General features: G+C 36.1%; 10 protein-coding genes across 10 annotated transcripts; 4 read left to right on the top strand and 6 right to left on the bottom strand. All coding sequences in view use genetic code 12, as the record gives it.

Moving 5' to 3' along the window:
* Window positions 1–565: 565 nt before the first annotated feature.
* Window positions 566–787, top strand: CAALFM_C111680CA (U2 snRNP complex subunit YSF3; the record flags this gene model as incomplete). Its single annotated transcript, XM_019475160.1, has 1 exon — window positions 566–787. One exon carries the CDS (start codon window positions 566–568, stop codon window positions 785–787), a length of 222 nt encoding a protein of 73 aa, XP_019330705.1.
* Window positions 788–856: 69 nt separating this feature from the next.
* On the bottom strand, window positions 857–1,654 carry CAALFM_C111670WA (uncharacterized protein; the record flags this gene model as incomplete). The annotated part of the gene is made up of 1 exon (XM_707926.2): window positions 857–1,654. One exon carries the CDS (start codon window positions 1,652–1,654, stop codon window positions 857–859), a length of 798 nt encoding a protein of 265 aa, XP_713019.2.
* An 809-nt stretch (window positions 1,655–2,463) lies between these two features.
* On the bottom strand, window positions 2,464–4,170 carry GAD1 (glutamate decarboxylase; the record flags this gene model as incomplete). Its single annotated transcript, XM_707927.2, has 1 exon — window positions 2,464–4,170. The coding sequence occupies one exon, from the start codon at window positions 4,168–4,170 to the stop codon at window positions 2,464–2,466; it is 1,707 nt and encodes a 568-aa protein (XP_713020.2).
* Window positions 4,171–5,260: 1,090 nt separating this feature from the next.
* On the bottom strand, window positions 5,261–5,734 carry EGD1 (Egd1p; the record flags this gene model as incomplete). Its single annotated transcript, XM_707928.1, has 1 exon — window positions 5,261–5,734. One exon carries the CDS (start codon window positions 5,732–5,734, stop codon window positions 5,261–5,263), a length of 474 nt encoding a protein of 157 aa, XP_713021.1.
* A 732-nt stretch (window positions 5,735–6,466) lies between these two features.
* DPP2 (phosphatidate phosphatase) lies at window positions 6,467–7,321 on the top strand (the record flags this gene model as incomplete). The annotated part of the gene is made up of 1 exon (XM_707929.2): window positions 6,467–7,321. One exon carries the CDS (start codon window positions 6,467–6,469, stop codon window positions 7,319–7,321), a length of 855 nt encoding a protein of 284 aa, XP_713022.1.
* Window positions 7,322–7,766: 445 nt separating this feature from the next.
* FUS1 (Fus1p) lies at window positions 7,767–8,921 on the top strand (the record flags this gene model as incomplete). The annotated part of the gene is made up of 1 exon (XM_707930.1): window positions 7,767–8,921. One exon carries the CDS (start codon window positions 7,767–7,769, stop codon window positions 8,919–8,921), a length of 1,155 nt encoding a protein of 384 aa, XP_713023.1.
* A 58-nt stretch (window positions 8,922–8,979) lies between these two features.
* CAALFM_C111620WA (uncharacterized protein) lies at window positions 8,980–9,873 on the bottom strand (the record flags this gene model as incomplete). Its single annotated transcript, XM_707932.1, has 1 exon — window positions 8,980–9,873. The coding sequence occupies one exon, from the start codon at window positions 9,871–9,873 to the stop codon at window positions 8,980–8,982; it is 894 nt and encodes a 297-aa protein (XP_713025.1).
* Window positions 9,874–10,050: 177 nt separating this feature from the next.
* CAALFM_C111610CA (uncharacterized protein) lies at window positions 10,051–11,571 on the top strand (the record flags this gene model as incomplete). Its single annotated transcript, XM_707933.2, has 1 exon — window positions 10,051–11,571. One exon carries the CDS (start codon window positions 10,051–10,053, stop codon window positions 11,569–11,571), a length of 1,521 nt encoding a protein of 506 aa, XP_713026.2.
* A 57-nt stretch (window positions 11,572–11,628) lies between these two features.
* CAALFM_C111600WA (uncharacterized protein) lies at window positions 11,629–12,276 on the bottom strand (the record flags this gene model as incomplete). The annotated part of the gene is made up of 1 exon (XM_707934.2): window positions 11,629–12,276. The coding sequence occupies one exon, from the start codon at window positions 12,274–12,276 to the stop codon at window positions 11,629–11,631; it is 648 nt and encodes a 215-aa protein (XP_713027.2).
* Window positions 12,277–12,585: 309 nt separating this feature from the next.
* Window positions 12,586–17,718, bottom strand: PLD1 (phospholipase D; the record flags this gene model as incomplete). The annotated part of the gene is made up of 1 exon (XM_707935.2): window positions 12,586–17,718. The coding sequence occupies one exon, from the start codon at window positions 17,716–17,718 to the stop codon at window positions 12,586–12,588; it is 5,133 nt and encodes a 1,710-aa protein (XP_713028.2).
* Between the last annotated feature and the right edge of the window lie 306 nt (window positions 17,719–18,024).

Raw genomic sequence — 18,024 nt, 5'->3', positions numbered from 1 at the left:
GACTAATGATAGTCTTGCATATAATAAGATAACAGTTCTCATTTTGCAGATATTTAAACCGCTCACACCCAATCAAAACTACAAAAACTCCTTTAACGGCCGATAAGCTCATTATCTTTTATTTATCAAGAGCTGATTGTTTTCAAATTCTACTACTTTAGTTCTTGGCTAAGAATTACACTAGATCTTCGATAAAGTGGCTGATTACTGGTTAATTAGATTGAATTATTGCTACATAATACACACAGTTTTGGCAATGATTGGGTAGTTGAGAAAGCCTTGGCAACAGCATTGATGGTGGGTGTTGATGTTTCTACTGGTTTATCAGAATAGGATTGTGGTAGTTACAATCTTTTTTGTTTTTCCGATTTTAAGTTGAATTGGGGTGATAATATTATTATTGTAGACTTTCTGTTTCTAAGAAGGAAACCAATTTGATGTCTCTCACATTTTAAATTTCTCATCTTTAAAAAATTCAAAGGAAAAAAATACTAAAAAAAACCAAAAAAAAACAAGTTAACATTTTTCAACTCTTTCTTTCAACATTCTTTCCATTCAAGAAAACATGGCTGATAAAATTAAAGAAAAAAACCAATATCATTTATTGAAATCAAAATATCCTGGTGTTGGGGATCCAGATACTACAAGAGAAGAGTTTTTAACCACCATACACAATGATACAGTCGGTGCATTGGCTCATCACCATCATCTACTTTTATACAATTCACTAATAACAAATGAACATCCGTATCAATTAAAACAAAAGTTTATACGAAAACTAAAATAAACAGAACATAAAACATAATAAGAAACACCCGCGTAGCTAATGTCTTTTTTTTCAAGTGTTTTGGTTAGATTATTCGGTGACAGTTTCTTGGACTTCAACCAATAATGGTGCTCTTTCATCAGAAACCTCTCTGACACCACCAACAACCAAAGCGATAAAACTCCAAACTGTTAAAATACCAGCAATAACAAAGGCAAAGATCCATTGAAGAGCAAAGACTTTAGTTGACAATTGCCCAAAAGCCAAGGCAAACATAAGATAGGCATTAGTGAATCCAATAGCCCAATCATTGAATAACAATAAAAACACCCCTGGAACAAGAAGGAAATCCCAAATGAACACATTGGCAAGAATTCTGCCAAACAATTTATGAATATGGAACATGACGGCCCCATTCCAAAACAAAGCAAACATCACCCAAGATAACGGCATGGCAGCCAAGGGAACATGAATCAAGAACCAATTAACCAAAGGTTTAACAGCAAATGTTTTGTGAGCAAAATACAAAACTAACAAATTGAAAAAATTCAAAATCAAGATGATTTCACTCCAGATATAATGACCATTGGAGAATAATTCTGACCAAATATAAATGAGCACGTTGAAAATGGGGAAATGCCATCCAACTAAACTAATAACCGATAATCTATATTCATCAGGGAAAAAGATTTGTGCTGTATAGATGATTTGCCAAAGGTATAATACTCCCCAATAAATAAACAATAAAATATTGCTTGCAGTGAATGGAGTATAAGCAAGATCACCTTCTGGAACTCCGGAATATTTTAAAGTACCATAAATAGATAATAATAAGGTAATTATGGTAACTGCCTTGTAAGTTCTTAACTCTTCAATTGAATATGCCATTTTTAATTAATAATAAGTTAACCTCAAAAAGTAGAAAAAAAAAGAAAAAGTGGGAAGGGGGGGTTAAAAATGAGTACTTTATATATGTAATTTGAAAGACAAAAAAGAATATTAAAAATAACCTGACCTGGGGGAAATGGCAAAAAAAAATATTAAAGAATAAAATGCAATAACACAAATAATTAAATTGATCGAGGAAGAACAATGTAATTTATACAAAAAGAGTTGGCAATTGTAGGGAACACTAGCAATTAATAAAAGTGTTTATTATTATTGTATGGGTCATGTGGTATTGGAGTAATGGTAACCATATAGCAATCATAAAATATAAATTAGTCTCGATGGATTGAATTATACACCACAAAACCGAAATAATTTTATAAAGCGAAGGAAAGAAGGGAGGGAAAGAAGAAAATTGGAATCAATTGATAGACAAGAATGGGATGACACAATTTCGAGCCACTTAATAGACGAGATCAAATGATTTGATCTCAATCCAGTACTTACTCCCCTCATACATTCTCCTCTCGTTTTCTCTAGATTATTCTATAAATTTGATGATCTACTATAGCTCTCACAATTACCCTCAAAAGGGCTCAAAACCCGTTTTGTAGAATCAAATCGAAAATGAATACGATACTCAAACCATAACTACATACCTAGAATCATTTACACTATTCTACATACAACACTGGATCAAAAAAAATAATATGTAATTTATAATATATTGTTGCAAACTACTAATAATATTTACAACTGCAAAAAAAAAGAACACAATTCTTTATCTGATATCAATCTGCACTCAATCTCTAACAAGTACCACGATAGGACTTTTTATTTTTGCTGCCTTGGTGATTATCCTTTTTGTGTTTTTCTTCTTTCACTTCAGCAACACCACCAGAAGCAATAGCTGCCAATAATTTGTGGATTCTTTCTCTATTTTCAACATCAGTATGTTCACCACTTGTTGAAACATAATCAGCAATGGAATCAGCAGCTTTGATCAAAAGTTCTGTAGCGCCAGTAATGTCTTGAATCAATCTCTCCAACAAATTCAACGACAATGAATTACGAACAACAACTCTCAAAATCTCCTTATCATTCTCAGATGGGGGCAAATGATAGTTTGGAATAATGTAACCCCTCTTTCTCAATAATGTTGACAACAATTCTTGGGGCAATTCAGGATACTTGTCTCTAACCTCTTTGGAAAATCTGAAGGCAACAACAGGCAAACCAGGCTTGAATTCTTCATTGATAGTATAAAGTTTAGAATCCAATTTTTTATCGTCAACTTCTCTAGTGAATTGAGCTTTCTTTTCCGAATCACTCAATTTGTGGTGGATAACAGAAACAACATCAAAGTACTTGCTTTCTTCTAAAAATCTTGACAACAATCTAGCATTGGTCATACACCCATCAAAAATCTTGGCATATCCTTGTCTTCCTAAAGATAAAAAGTTGTAATATTGGGTAATAACAGGGAAACCTGGTCTGGAAAAATTCAAACCAAATGTTTCTTCAACACCACCAAGATAATCCAAACTGAAACGCAATTCCTTAGGCAACAAATCAGCATCTTTCCAAATCACCCAACCTAAACCAACAGATGTCAACCCAAACTTGTGACCAGAAGTATTAATTGAATCAACTCTAGGAACAGCAAAATCCCATTTCAAATGTGGGAAAATAAATGGAGCTACAAACCCACCTGATGCACCATCAACATGAATTCTAATATCCAATCCACGTTCTTTTTCAACTTCATCCAACAATTTGGAGATTTCCTCAACTGGTTCAAAGGCACCAGTGAAAGTTGATCCCATGATAACAAAAATACCAATGGTGTTTTCATCAATATTTTCCTTAATCTTGGAAACATCAATCAAATGACCCGATTCTTCAGTGACAGGAATCAATCTATTTTCAACATCAAAATAGCAAGCAAATTTTTCCAAAGCGACTTGAGCACATGTGGCCATTAAAATGTTGGGATTGTCAGTAGATTTGCCTTCAGCTTTTCTTTTCAATTGCCATCTTTTCTTCAAAGCTAACCCAGCTAACATAATTGCCTCAGAAGAACCGGTGGTTGCGGTACCAATAGAATTAGTTACTCTGTTACCAGTGACCTTATCAACTTTACCAGGAGCGTGCCATAAATTACTTAATATTGAAATACATCTGGTTTGAATATCAATTAAACTTGGGTATTCATCATTGTCTGCCAAGTTTTTGGTCAAGTTGTCCTGAATCAATCTTGCAGATGTATCATCAACGTAAGTGTTGACAAAGGATGCCAAATTCAAAGTTGGGATTCCATCAAGGGCCAATTCTTGAGAAAGATATTTATAAATCAATTGTTCATTTGAGGAGTTTTGAGGGATTTCAAATTGAGGAATGTTCTTGTGAGAATCATAGGCATCGATGAATGCTTCTTTACGCAATTGAGCTTGCGGAGTTTTTTTCAAAATTTGTGATTCCAATCTTAAAGCATCAATGTGTTTACTTAAAACCATTTTGTATAAAATCTATTTCTAATTTGTTGAAGTGAAAAGTAACAAGTGTTTTTTTCAAAAAAAGAAGAATTGGGAACTATAAGGGTTATTTATATGTGTTTATTTCGTCACTCCCTGCCCCCCTAGACATTAAAAAATAGTCGGCACAAATTTCATAATTTTCCATGCCCATTGTCTTTGCTTGCTGCAACAAAGTTTTAGCTCTTATACATACTTTATTTTTTTTAAGAGCTGCTTTTCGTTCTGTCTGTATTCTTTTTGTTTCTACTAGGTTCTTTACATAGTACTTAGTTATCGTATCGTATCCAAGGCTACTACTTCAATTGACTAATATGTAGTCATATTTTGTTCTGGAAACATCCGGCCATGCGTTCAAAAAAATATACTTTACAAACATACGTGAAAAAAACTACAATGGTTATGATGTAAACACCATATAATTGCTTTGAAACATGGCTTTGATGTTGACATAATTCCGACTTAGCCATTTGCTCGTTGCCATGTGGCCTCTTTTTAACCGACCTCCCAACCACCTACCAATTGCAATTATATACTCAAACTATAGGGTGAAGTCATTCCAAAATTAAAACTGTAGTTATAACCGAGCGATTTGAAAGTTTATAATTTCTCAAATTGTTGGACAAAACTGAATTTCTTAAGAAACGGAATTGAAATGGTAAAGCCGAGCCATTTCATTCACCACTCTTTTGGATCAGCCTGACCAATACATTTTCATGAGACCTATTTGGCAACTATACTTTTCTCTAAATCACAGAAGGTATCAACGTCTATTACTCCTCACAAAAATACCAAACACTTTAGAAGCAACTGTGGAGCTTAGCAAATCTGCACCATCACGTGACACATAAAATAAAACCACTCTTTATTGGTTTCTCCTTTCTCCTTATGCCAAAGTTTATTAAATTATATACACAAACTAAACTACAAGGATATATAAAGGTATTGATTCATGAACAAAGAAATTAAATTACTATGTCTACTACAAATCAATCCCCAAACTTAATGCAATCAGTTGAGCAAAAGTGTCTCACTTCAACATCTTAATTCCTTATCTTTCGTAGCCTAACATTTATTCTACATCGTCAAATTTTTGGTCAACCAAGTCTGGAATATCTTCACCACCGGCATCAGCAGCAGCGTTAGCAGAACCAGTGTTGAAGTCTTTTGGAGTTTTACCAGCTTGGATTTGTTCAGCCAATTGTCTCAAGATTTCCAAGTTTTCAGCACCCAATTGTGGTAAAATTTGTGGGATCAATTGAGTAATATTCTTTTCTTGTGGGTAACCAGTGAAGGCAAAAGTATTAGAAGCTGGAGCACCTTGAACACCAACTCTGTTGAAATGTAAAACTTTACCATCTTCTCTGAAGAAATTGGCTTCTTCAACACCTTCGATTTTGGTAGCTTTCAATTTACCCAAAGCTTCAATCAATTTGGTGTCATCTTGTTCAGTCTTGATGTTCTTCTTGGCTTTAACTCTTGAACCACCAACTTTTTTGGCAGATGACTTTTGCAATTTAGCTAATTTTTCTGGATCGACTGGCATGTTATTCAATGACGACTAAATGAAACAAATAATTTTTTTTGATTCTTGTGTTCTACGTATCCTAAAACAAGAAAGAAAGAGGGAAAAGACTGTTCTCCTCCAAGATTTTCACTGCTTTTTTGTTGAAAAATTTTGGTGGTTGGAAGGGAAAAAAAAAGTTTTCAGCAAGACAATTATTGATGTAGTACACACGACCTAGACATCCGGTATATAAGCAAGGTGAGAGTTCAAACATCCATATGGAGCCTTAATTAGCTTCTCAGTCAACGAACCTGAATCACACTTCTTTTTTGAAATAACATATGTTTAAGAGTGTATTCTTTGAGTGTTTTTATTTCAGTTATGAGGGTATTCCACAACTGCATTAAATATATTAACAACTACTTGCCTTTCACCAATCACTAGTCAATCCAATTAGAATAAATATATCACAACAGCAAGTTGTGGAACAATTTATAATTTATTTACTCACTCTGGTATAGAGAATGATGGATTCCATATAGAACTAATGTTGATAGTATAAGCGGGGGGTATTAAATAATAGAAATAATAAATAAAAGACCAAGCGAACCTTAAATGAACAATGCAACGACAACGGCTGTTTTCTGTTTTTGGTTAACTATCACGCACCCCATTCTCCACTATTATCTCAACAACAACACCAAAAAAAAAAATAATACAAAATTTCAGCGATAAACTTTTGACATAAACAACAGGTACCACTTGTCTGCCATGACATTCCTCAACCCATCCTCAATAGTAAAATACACACAGAGTAACCAATTTCACGATTTTATCCCTGACTGGATAGTTGCAACTGTAACGGTATTGTTTTTTTTTCTGGTTGCAGAGACAGCTCTCCCATTTCAACGGCAGTTTTCCCTTGATGATTTGACAATTTCCCACCCATTTGCAATTAAGGAACGAGTTTCGGGAATCTTGTGTATAGAAATTGCTGCATTTGTTCCATTATTTGTAATTTTAACATCATTATTGGTAAAGTATCAACAGGGGGCATTTTCTTCACATCAACAAGCTTTGCATTGCTTGCAAATTAGTGTTTTAGGTTTGATAATATCATTGAGTTTAAATGGAGTCATCACTGATATACTTAAGATTTGGATAGCTAGACCAAGACCCGATTTCTTGGAACGTTGTGGGCCAGCACCGGGAACACCATTGCATGAGTTGGTAGACGTGAATGTTTGTACTGCACCTTTGGGCAAAGCCTTGTTGATTGATGGTATGAAATCGACACCTTCTGGTCATTCTTCTATTAGTTTTGGTGGGTTGTTTTATTTAACATTATGGTTATTGGGGCAATTTAAGTTATTCCAGAATAGAGAATCTCCGCAATACGTTTACAAGTATTTCCTTGCATTTTCACCATTGTCATTGGCCACATACATTGCGTTGAGTAGAACACAAGATTACAGACACCATTTTACTGATATAGTGTTAGGAGGAGCAATAGGTATCAGCTTCGCTTGGTGGTCGTATCATCATTATTTCAACAAACTTGTTTCAGAGGAGTCACACAAACCTATAGATTCCGAAACCTTAACTGAACTGTTGTTACCACATTAGTTGTTAGAGGGAAATATGCAGTGCCATAGAAATTGTAATGTAATGCTGATTATTTATCTTCTACATGCTTTGATTAACAAAAAGTATTTTTTATCTTGATACTAATAGGTCTTGTTTCAAGTTGTCGCAGAACCAAATCTGAAACAAAAAACTTGAAACCCCACCAATACTCTAAATTGCAACCAAAAAAAAAAAGAAGGAAAGGAAATAAAAATAGAATAATGTAGAATTACAGATCGTTGTCTTATAGCTGCAAAATGCAGGTGAAAAATAACAAACTTAAAACACAACTGCATCACGAATGTTTATAGTTTATTGTTACAAATAACATACAGTGGGGGGGGGGTCTATAAATTGGTCCTGACAACACTATATGTAGAGAGAAGTTTTACTGTGGTTTTTGATTTATTTATATGCATATTCTTTATCACGTCAACAATAAATAATGAAAATTGCTGATAAAAGAGATGACGGTGATACTACCATTTACATGACATTAACATCTACATCAACATTGGGTAGCAAAAGCTCTCCAAATGCGAGCCCTACTAATGTAATACAAATAGTATCTTGGGTAGCACAGACTATTGAAACAACTATCGTTACATCAACTCCAGTATTGAAAGTACCATCTACATCGCAAGTAAATACTGTCACATCAAAATCAATTACAACGGTATCAAATACAGCTGAAACAAAAAAAGTAATCGGTTCATCTAGCGCTGACGCTACTATTTCCCCATCTCAATCAGACTTTTTATCACCAACAGCATCTAAAAAAGTTGGTGCTGTTTCCACCATCCCCATACAAAACAGTTTTAGTGATGTATCATATTCTACCGGTAATCGGTCTTTACAAATTGGTTTAGCTATAGGTATCCCCATAGCAATATTTTCTATCTTTTTTATTGTATTGGGAATATGGTATTACATTCGAGAACGGAAACGAAAAAGAAAAACATTATCTTTCAATGAAAAGTACTACAAGCCCAGAGAAAGTGATGCAACATTAACTGCAGATAAACCTTATCTTGTTCTATTTTCCCCGGGTGCATACTTCAAAGATGAAAGACAATATGAATTACCCCAGAAAAGAGATCGGTTAACAATCAGATTGAGCAAATCTTTCCCTATACGGAAAAAGGAGAAAGAGATATCAAGCACAGTTAATTTTGCTAAACGCATGAGCGTTTTGACTCCGATTTTTTTAAAAAAGTTCAATTTGAAAAAGACTATCGAGGAAAACAACGAAACTGTGAAACCACAAATATTGAGTATTCCAGAAAATCCTCGGGAGAATGCTATGAAGCCCACAGATAACCTCAATTTGCCACCAGTTATAACAATTGGCAGCAGTGGACTAGATCCAGTGAGAGGTGGAATTAGCCCAGAACAGAGTTTATACACAGTCATTCGTTCTTATAACAAGAGTCTTGGTGATGAGTTAAATATTGAAGTAGGAGACAAAGCAGTGATTTTGGAAAAACATTCTGATGGCTGGTGTAAAATTAGGTTGGTTCGTATGGGCAAAGATTATTATAATCACCAATTATCTCTGGATATCGGCTTGGTTCCCAAAATGTGTTTACAAAAAATTTAAGCAAGCTAGGTCGCAACCAAAATATTCTATAAACATTTATATTGTTCTAAATCATATTTTATTTAATATACTTTAATACTATAGGAACAAATAGACCACATAGTAAACCCACAAATTTCTCAGGTATTGTATGGAAAAATACTGAAGTGATTGTGTACAGTATAAACCACATGATCAATATGAAAACTGCTATGACTTCGATAATTGTTCGAAATATTCGATTCAGGTCCATTTTCACATCATTGACTGTGATGCTATTGGGTGCAGCATAATGCGTACTATTTTCTAGATCGATCACATGTTTTGGAAAGTATCCAGATATCCACGTTACATGATTCAAAAATAAATGCCATATCAATAAACTGCTGGAAATTAAATAGGTATAATGGCTAGAGCTATCAAACGGGTCAGTCCATACTCCACCACTTTGCTTACACGCATACTCTCTGTATATGCCACGAATGGAGCAAGTGGCGCCGGCAATAACGCTTATTCGCTCAAAAATTGGGGATCCAAAAAACCATTCTAGCAAAACCACAATCCAAATTGTATTAATCAAATATATCTTGGTATAAAAAATAAGGAAGTCCCTGTTTCTGTTTGGTAAGTATGCAGTGAACACAACTACTAACCAGTATAATGTAGTAAACCACAAGTAACCATTATTACTGACAAGGTACTGTTCTAAAAATCTCACAAAAAATATCTGTCCAATGTACTGGTTATACTGTTTGAGCAACAATGTGAGGGGAATTGATCCAATGTATACTGTCGGGTATAATAGTAGTGCTATATTATAGGGGGATAACTTATATCTAAGACTCATTTTGCAGTTATGTGTGGTTGGTGTAGATTTCGAAGAATCCACATACACCAGAAAATCAAAACAAAAGACTAAAAAAAAAGGAACAGAAAACCAAACCCCACCCCAAGTCACGTGAACTAAGCTCATTTGGGCGCAATTACACTTGCAGGGGTAATACGTATATTTTTTAAAGAGGGCATTTTGAAATCACAAAAGTTGCTAAATCAATTAATAATTGCAGGACTTTTTTGAACCAATTTTTTATTATTATTCCTTTTCTCTACTACTTAGAAACACTTTCTACTAGACCAAACCATACCAACTATGTTATCTGCTTCAACTAAGAAACTTTTATCAAGACTACCTATTGGCCGTTCACCACTGAGAAAAATTGTTTTGCATTCATCCAAACTATTCAGTACTTCATCGAAATCCTACAAACCCCTACAATCAGAAAAAACTTCAGGATCGAACCCAGCATTAACATTTCCCTGTCTAGATAGATTGGAGCGTAAAAATGAGCAGTTATCTAAAGGTAACCTTAAATCGTCCTCAACATCATTGGAATCGGGACCAGAACCAAGTTACGGGAATGTGAAAACTGGATTTCATGTATATAAATCAAAGAAACCCATATTTTTAGATTATGGTGGGCATTTACCTGAATATGAAATAGCATATGAGACTTGGGGACATTTAAACAAAGAAAAATCAAACCTTGTATTGGTTCATACTGGATTATCTGCTTCCCTGCACGCTAAATCACAACCAGAAAACCCTAAAAATGGATGGTGGGAAAACTTTATTGGACCGGGGAAATATATTGATACCGACAAGTATTTTGTTGTTTGTACAAATGTGCTTGGAGGTTGTTATGGATCAACCGGGCCGTCGTCAATTGATCCTGCAAATAACGAACAATATGCAACCAGATTTCCAATACTAAGTGTAAATGACATGGTTCGTGCACAGAGGGAGTTGGTGAAAGACCAATTTGGAATTAACAAGATTCATGCATCTATCGGTGCTTCAATGGGAGGGATGCAATCTTTAGCATATGGGTGGGAATTCCCAGACGAGGTCGAAAAGATTATTTCCATTAGTGGTTGTGCAAGGTCGCATCCATATTCAATTGCCTTAAGACATACGCAGAGGCAAGTGTTGATGAGCGATCCAAACTGGAACCGTGGGTTTTATTATAACAAAATTCCACCTCATGTTGGTATGAAGTTGGCTAGAGAGATTGCAACTGTGACATATCGTTCAGGTCCTGAATGGGAGTATAGATTTGGTAGGCAAAGGGCCGACGAGAGCCGACCACCTGCATTATGTCCAGATTTTTTGGTAGAAACCTATTTAGATCATGCTGGTGAAAAGTTCTGTCTTGAATACGATGCAAATTCTTGGCTTTATGTTTCTAAGGCGATGGACTTGTTTGATTTGGGATTCAAAAGTAGGAGTAAAGCATTAGAAGCTAGATCCAAAGCTGAATTGCTGTACTCAGGCAAAGTTTCCAGTGATATTCCCAAACTCGCTATTCCTGAAACCCCATACCAAGAAAAGTCCACAAAGGCAATCACTACAGTAGAGGAAGGTCTCCTCGATCTTAAGAAGGGAATGTCTCGATTGGCCAACAAGGATGTGCTAGTTGTAGGTGTAGAGTCAGATATTTTGTTCCCGGTTTGGCAACAGCGTGAAATCGCTGACGTTTTAATGGAAAACAGTGTTTCAGGTAAAGTTGAGTATTTCGAATTGGGAAACGATATATCCAGTTACGGACACGATACTTTCTTGTTAAGCTTGAATGATATCGGTAAACCAGTTAAGAAATTTTTAGAGGAATAGAGTTTTTTTTTGAAAAAAATAAATTACAATAATAATAGAACATGTGATTGATATACGTTAATACACAATTGATCCATGATGGGGATCTAATTCGTAGCCAAACTTTCTACTAATTGCGTAAATGTATTCTCTCAAATTACCTACGAGCACTTTGGCCAAACCGTTGTTTTTCTTTTTATCATCTGGTTTATCTAAATGGTGTGGCAACAAATTGTCATGAGCACTCAAACTAACAAACAATGCAAAAGGAACAAGCCAAACTAATAACCCAAAAAACGAGCATATTTCAACAAAAGTGGGGATTCGTGGCGGTGCATAGTCTGGTCTCAATCTCACTTCCAATGGAGGGATGTAAGGGTTGTTGAAATGATGAAACCATAAAAAGTGATTACTTATAACTAAAACACATGACAACAAAAACACTGGCGAAGACAACTCAACATAAGGAAACTTGTGTAAATTCTGCAAATACACATAATAGGAGAATATTGAAAACAAAGTTAACTTAACAGGGAATCTGTCAAAAATAAGCAATAACACAAATGTCACTATTATGGAATATATCAACTTTTTGAGTAACCTTTTAGTTGGTTCTGTATGTTCCTCAACTAACTCAGATATATAATATAACCCCGAAGCAATCGAAAGTACTAGTAAAACAAAGCCAACAATGGCACCAATATAAGATAGTAATTGAAGAAACATACTATAATTTTCTATCTAACAACGCCTAAGTTAATAAAATAACCAACCTTTCTGAGTAGTAGTGCTGGATTTATGATAGCAGAATTACTGACGTTTTTTTTTTTTGACTTTTCAGTTTTCTTTTTCTTTTTGCTGTGAACCTGATTTCATGATGTTCATAGTTTTACCGCGTCTTTGGGCATTTCTAAATAATACAGAATCCAAGACTATACATATCAACAACATCTCACTTACAACAAATCACAATCTTATTAAAAATATAAAAAATAAATAATTTCTATTAAAAATTATGTTATCAACTCTGTACGCTCAATCGTAAATTTCCATAGGTGGAAGTCTATCGGTGTTGTAGAACCAATTATTGTTTCGCAATTCAACGCTTAACCATTCCGCTGGAAAGTACACCAAGTGTCCCTGCACCGCATTCAATAATCTCTCAGCTGAATTCTTATCATATACAACATCACCGGTTTGAATTTTTCTTCTAGCTAAATAAGTACGTGCCCTTTTCCTGGTTTTGGATGCTGGTACTGTTCCAGCAGTAGCAGAAGGTTTATCAGTAGGTGTTCCCGATTCCTCTGATTCTTCTTCTTCTGTACTTGTCTTTTCCCCACCTTGAAGTTCACCCTCGGATTTAGGCGCTGCTTTGTCACTAAAATGTTTATCCCGGTTTTCTGTCACACCAGCAAATGTGCTAACACGACGACTAAGTTTAGCCCTCAAGTTGGTCTCTTGTTCCAGTTTATTTTGATTCTCAAGACCTCTCTCTGGTGGTGCCTTACCTAACAAACCATACTCGTCTTCACTCGCTTCGTCAATTTTTTCTAGTTTGGAATTGTTTGCACGTCGTGGTTCTTGGTTATCACCAGCTTCGACTTTTTCATCGGAGTAGTTTTCTGCCAGTTGACCTTGGTCGGTGTCTGTATCCTGAGCTTTCATAAACATACTCTGTAATTTTGTAAAGTGTGTGTACTCTGACCATCTACCCACCACATCATCAGGTTGACAATGGAACACCATACGGTATATATCAGTGTTTCTTCTTGCAAATTCATTCCATCGTGCTTCATAGAAATCAGGATCAATTGGATCTTCAAATTCATATGGATCAACAAAGTTACTTACAGCAGCATCAGGGGTTGTCAAATTGTTGATGATATCTCTAGCAGCGGGTTCACTCAAAGATACAGTAGGGAACTCTTTATCCAAACTGAAATCCGTGTCAATTCCCTCGGAAATAGGTAATGTGGCACTGACAGGCAATTCTTGTGATTCGTTACCATTAACAGCATTTCCAGTTTTAGACAAGAGCGGTAATCCCAATTTTGCCCTTTTTTGGTTCTCTGTATCATTCATGCTCTTTTCTCTGGCGGCAAGTCTTTGTAAATAAGAGATTTTCTTGAGCAACATCCATCTTTCCTTATTTCTTTCTGCAATGATATCTTCGGATTCGTCATCCATTTCTCCACTCATATGACAATCATCTGACTCCAAAAAGTTCCTAACACTATCGAAATCAGGCAAAAACGACCCTGTAGGATTAGTTTCCATGGCAAGGAGGGAAAGCTCATTCAAAAATTTACCACTGCTAACCCTTGCTCTCTTGGCTAACTTCGACCTGTATTTATCCAACCCTTCACCGTAAACATCCTTTTTATGTGACTCGCTATTTTGAACTCTGTTATCGTATGAATGCTTCTTGCTGTCACGGACACCTTTATTGGCTTCAAATGGCCCTGTTCGGTTGTTGAATGAAATTGGTAAGAAAAGAGGTGGAGGTAACGATGTGTCCTCTTCCTCAAAGTTAACCTCGGCAATTTCAGCATCATATTTTGACACATGGATAAACTCCTTCCATCTTCTGGTTCCCTCTGGTTGTTGCAAGATATCTCTCGATGCAATCTCTACCATAGCAGACAATGTACGGTTCTCGGGGTTTCTAAACTTGTTGGTGGCGAATTTTTTACCTTCCTCTGAAGCAGCAAAATTTTCAAATCTCTTAAACCTTCTTTCAACCACATCAACAATATCAATGTTAACTCCAAGATGCTCTCTCATCAACCTCATTCTCAATGTGTGAGCAAACTTAGCTGCCATATATGGCTTACCATTCATTTTACTCTTTACCATTTCCTTGTCACGAACAACTGCAGCAACTTCGGAATCACGCAAACCACGCATAGACCTCTCGTTGATGTTGGCACTCCCAATGATAACCGATCTGTCATCGACAATCATCGTCTTTGCATGAATATACAACTGCTCGGTAACTAAAGTTCTGTTTGATCCTATTCTACCCCATTTCCGCAAGGAGAAAAATTGAATGTATTGGTCTGGATCAATTCCCTTTTTCCTCAACTTTGCAAAAATAGACGTTTCACCTCTGGAAATTGACATATATTGACATTGCATGATCACACGAACAGAAGACCCTTCTGCTTCATCAACTTGAGCTTCAAAACCAGGCATCAAAGGTATGACAATAATAGCCTTCCAATTAGTACCTTCTCTATGTGCTCGAATGATTCTGTCGACCAACGCATCACCAATTCTATTCTTAATTTCTGTACCGTCGATGAAACAAGCTGTTACGAAGAATTGATTCTCAATATAGACAAAATGCTCTGAAGTTTCTATTAATTTAAGATACGCATTTTGAATACTTTGCTCGTGTTCTTTCAAACCAAGTGACCAATTTCCGGATGATCTTAACAACTGCACCTCACATGTACCATCCAATCCATGAGCTAATACCTCTTCTTCAGTCAAATCAGATGGAGGCAACAAAAGTGGAGTGAGTCTACTTGGCCGCTTTTGTCTGATTAAATAGTTCCATCTCTGAACAAAATGTCTGGACAAATCTCTTGCGGTCTGCCCACATGTATACATATGGACATCATGCCAAGGCATACGAGGGACAATATTTCTGTTGTACATGGATTCATATGGCTTTTCGAGTTCCAGGAAATCTTTAACTCTAGGATTGGAATAGTCTTTACCCACGAAAACTTGGAAATTCGCAAAGTTTTCTGCTGTGATTCTATCGTCCTGTGCGATATTGGAAAAATCAACACCTGAATCGTCTGTTAATGCGTGATCTGGCGTGTCGTATCTTCCATAACATAAATCTATACCACCCAAGAAAGCGTATGTGTGGTCGATTATACACAATTTTTCGTGATGAGCCCAAAAGAATGTATTTTGAAGAAGCTGATTTGGTGACCTAATAACATGAATATTCTCTTCATCAAGAGACAATATGGAATGTTTTGTGTATAATGAGTCAGTTGCAACCGTTGTACCAACGTTTCTATAAATAATCACAAAAATCTTAACACCTTCCTTAGCTTTTCTTTGCAACAATCTATCAATTCTGTATTGTTGGTTACCATTTGCTGGTCTTCGAAGATATAATTCCGGAGAAAGCCACCAATCGTGTATCATAATGGTATCCTTGGCCATTTCCAAAGCAGTGGAGACAGCCCAAAAGTAGTCTCTAGCGTCAACAAACCACTGAGCAAAACAATTTTCTCTAACTGGGGCAAAGGAATCAAATCTCTTATTTTGGGACCATATTGTCAGATTTTGCATAGTTCTAAGAGAGTCAATCCAAAGAGAATGCTCTCTTTGAGATTTTGGCAGCATCACTAATTTTCTTTCTCTATTTTCCAAAGTGATTTTCAAATGTGGGAAAAACTTGTTTTCATTTTCATGCATTTGTTGCTGGGCAACGGAAGAGTTGTCAAACAATGAATCATCATCATCTCTGTTTGCAATCTCCAAGTTTCTGGCACTGATCTTGAAATCACTATCTACCAAAAATACATCTAACGGTGTAGTCGAGTTAATATCCGAGACATATGTGATGTAACTGTTTCTCACAAGCATCCACTTTTCAACTCTTCTCTCGTAGATTCCTTTCAAATCGTTTACTTTGAAATGGCCAACTCTCCAACCTTGTGCTTTAGCAGTCCCCCCAATATGGACTGGACCCTGCTTACCAGTATAGCCAGATTCATAACTCAATAATGACGAGAGCGGTGACAACTCAAAGAAAGTAAACAAAATATTTGCCAGGGTTTTTAACTCTGTAATTTCAATCAATTCCTTCAAATAACTCTCAACATCTTTCATAAATTGTGCATTCTTTTTCCGTCTGAGCTCAAGCAACTCTGGATGCTTTTCAAGTGAGCCCACTGATGTTATACTTCCCAAACGCAGTCTCACTCTAGACAAAGCTGATGGTACTGGTGAAAGCGAGTGGTTATCGTTAATATCTGGTACTGACATGCGGTCGTCTCTTGCACGCAGATCAGATAAGACACTTTTAGTCTTTTTGCTTCTTTTGTTATCCAATTTTCGAATTGGTGGAATTGGAAGTCTGGGTAATGGTTGAGATTTGTTTCCCACAACTCTACTTACAATTCTTGTTCTCTCGAGTTTGTAAGCTAAATAAGCCAAGTCAGTGGCGTTTCTCTCAATACTCCATTTCATTCTGTGCTTGTCAATTCCGTATTCTAAATCAATTCTAAATCTCCTGTTTCTGCTTGTCTCTTTTGGAGTAACGTCGCTCAACTTGAACCCAAGCACTGACAACAATAACGGGGCTCTGGTTATACCATGTTCATCTTCTAATAGACACGAGGCCATTAAATTGATTGCAGGAGCACCAGTGGACATACCTGCTAGTAACTTTTCTGCCCTTTCGATAGTGGCATTTTCAGACTCGTCATTAAGCTCATCAAACTCGGCAGTCATGGTGCTTTGTCGCTTATCTTTAGTCTTTCTTCTATTGAAACGACGCAATGTCTTTATAAATCTGCCACTCTTAGTGCTGTCTTCTCTAGGGTGCAAGGCATCATGTAAATTTGCAAATTCGGGCTCAGTATTTGGCATTTCTTGATTAGTGGACGTTGATCTCCCTAAAATTCTTGACTGCATAAAACCACTCAAAGTTGCCGAACGAGAATGTGTAGGTCTTGACGACTCCTTTCTCGGTGGAGCTTTGTTTATATCTTCATCATCCACAAGTTCAAAGCGGTTGGGAAGTTGTTGTTCGTCTTCTGGATACTTGCTTTTTCCAAGCAGTTGTCCCTGGGATCTATCCTCATCATATCGGGACTCCTTATCGTCATTGGAATAATAAAATGAAAGAGGATTACCAATTACTTGTGATGAGTCGTCACGAGTATTTGGGGAAGGAGACCTATGTTCTGGGAGAATTGGTCCACTATGGACAGATCGAAAAATTCTGTCTATATCCAGCAGTTTTCGTAAAGCATCGTTATCGTCAATGGTTCCATCTTGCTGTACTGCTTTCAAATTGTAACTACCATCCTCTTTGTCATTGGCAGAAGAAGCTTTTAGTTTCAGATTATTAACATTTTCATCCAATGGGTTCTCATCTAATGGTGAAATGGGTTGTTCGGCTGTTGGCAGCATCTTTCAAATGGGAACGTGGCTGAAACAAAATGTGAATTAAAGGCGTTTAAATTATCGAATTATTCTTCTATAATTCTCTTCAGTTCACAGTATCCAAACTTTTAAGCTTTCAAATTGATACTTTCTCTTTGAATTAAGAAAAAAAAATGGAAATGAAATCGATACTTATATATGAAGAAATTATTGTTATTTGATTGCTGTAGTTTTAAACACCTATGTAACTTTTTTTTCTCTTGTTCTTGAGTTTGTTGTTTACTTTTTGTAGGCGAAACTGCGAACTTAGACGGAGAAATTTCGCAAGTGGAC

The sequence above is a fragment of the Candida albicans genome, chromosome 1 (assembly GCF_000182965.3).
Source record: "Candida albicans SC5314 chromosome 1, complete sequence".
Taxonomy (NCBI): domain Eukaryota; kingdom Fungi; phylum Ascomycota; class Pichiomycetes; order Serinales; family Debaryomycetaceae; genus Candida; species Candida albicans.
The sequence above is the reverse complement of the archived record's forward strand: the minus strand, read 5'-3'. Positions and strand labels throughout refer to the sequence as shown.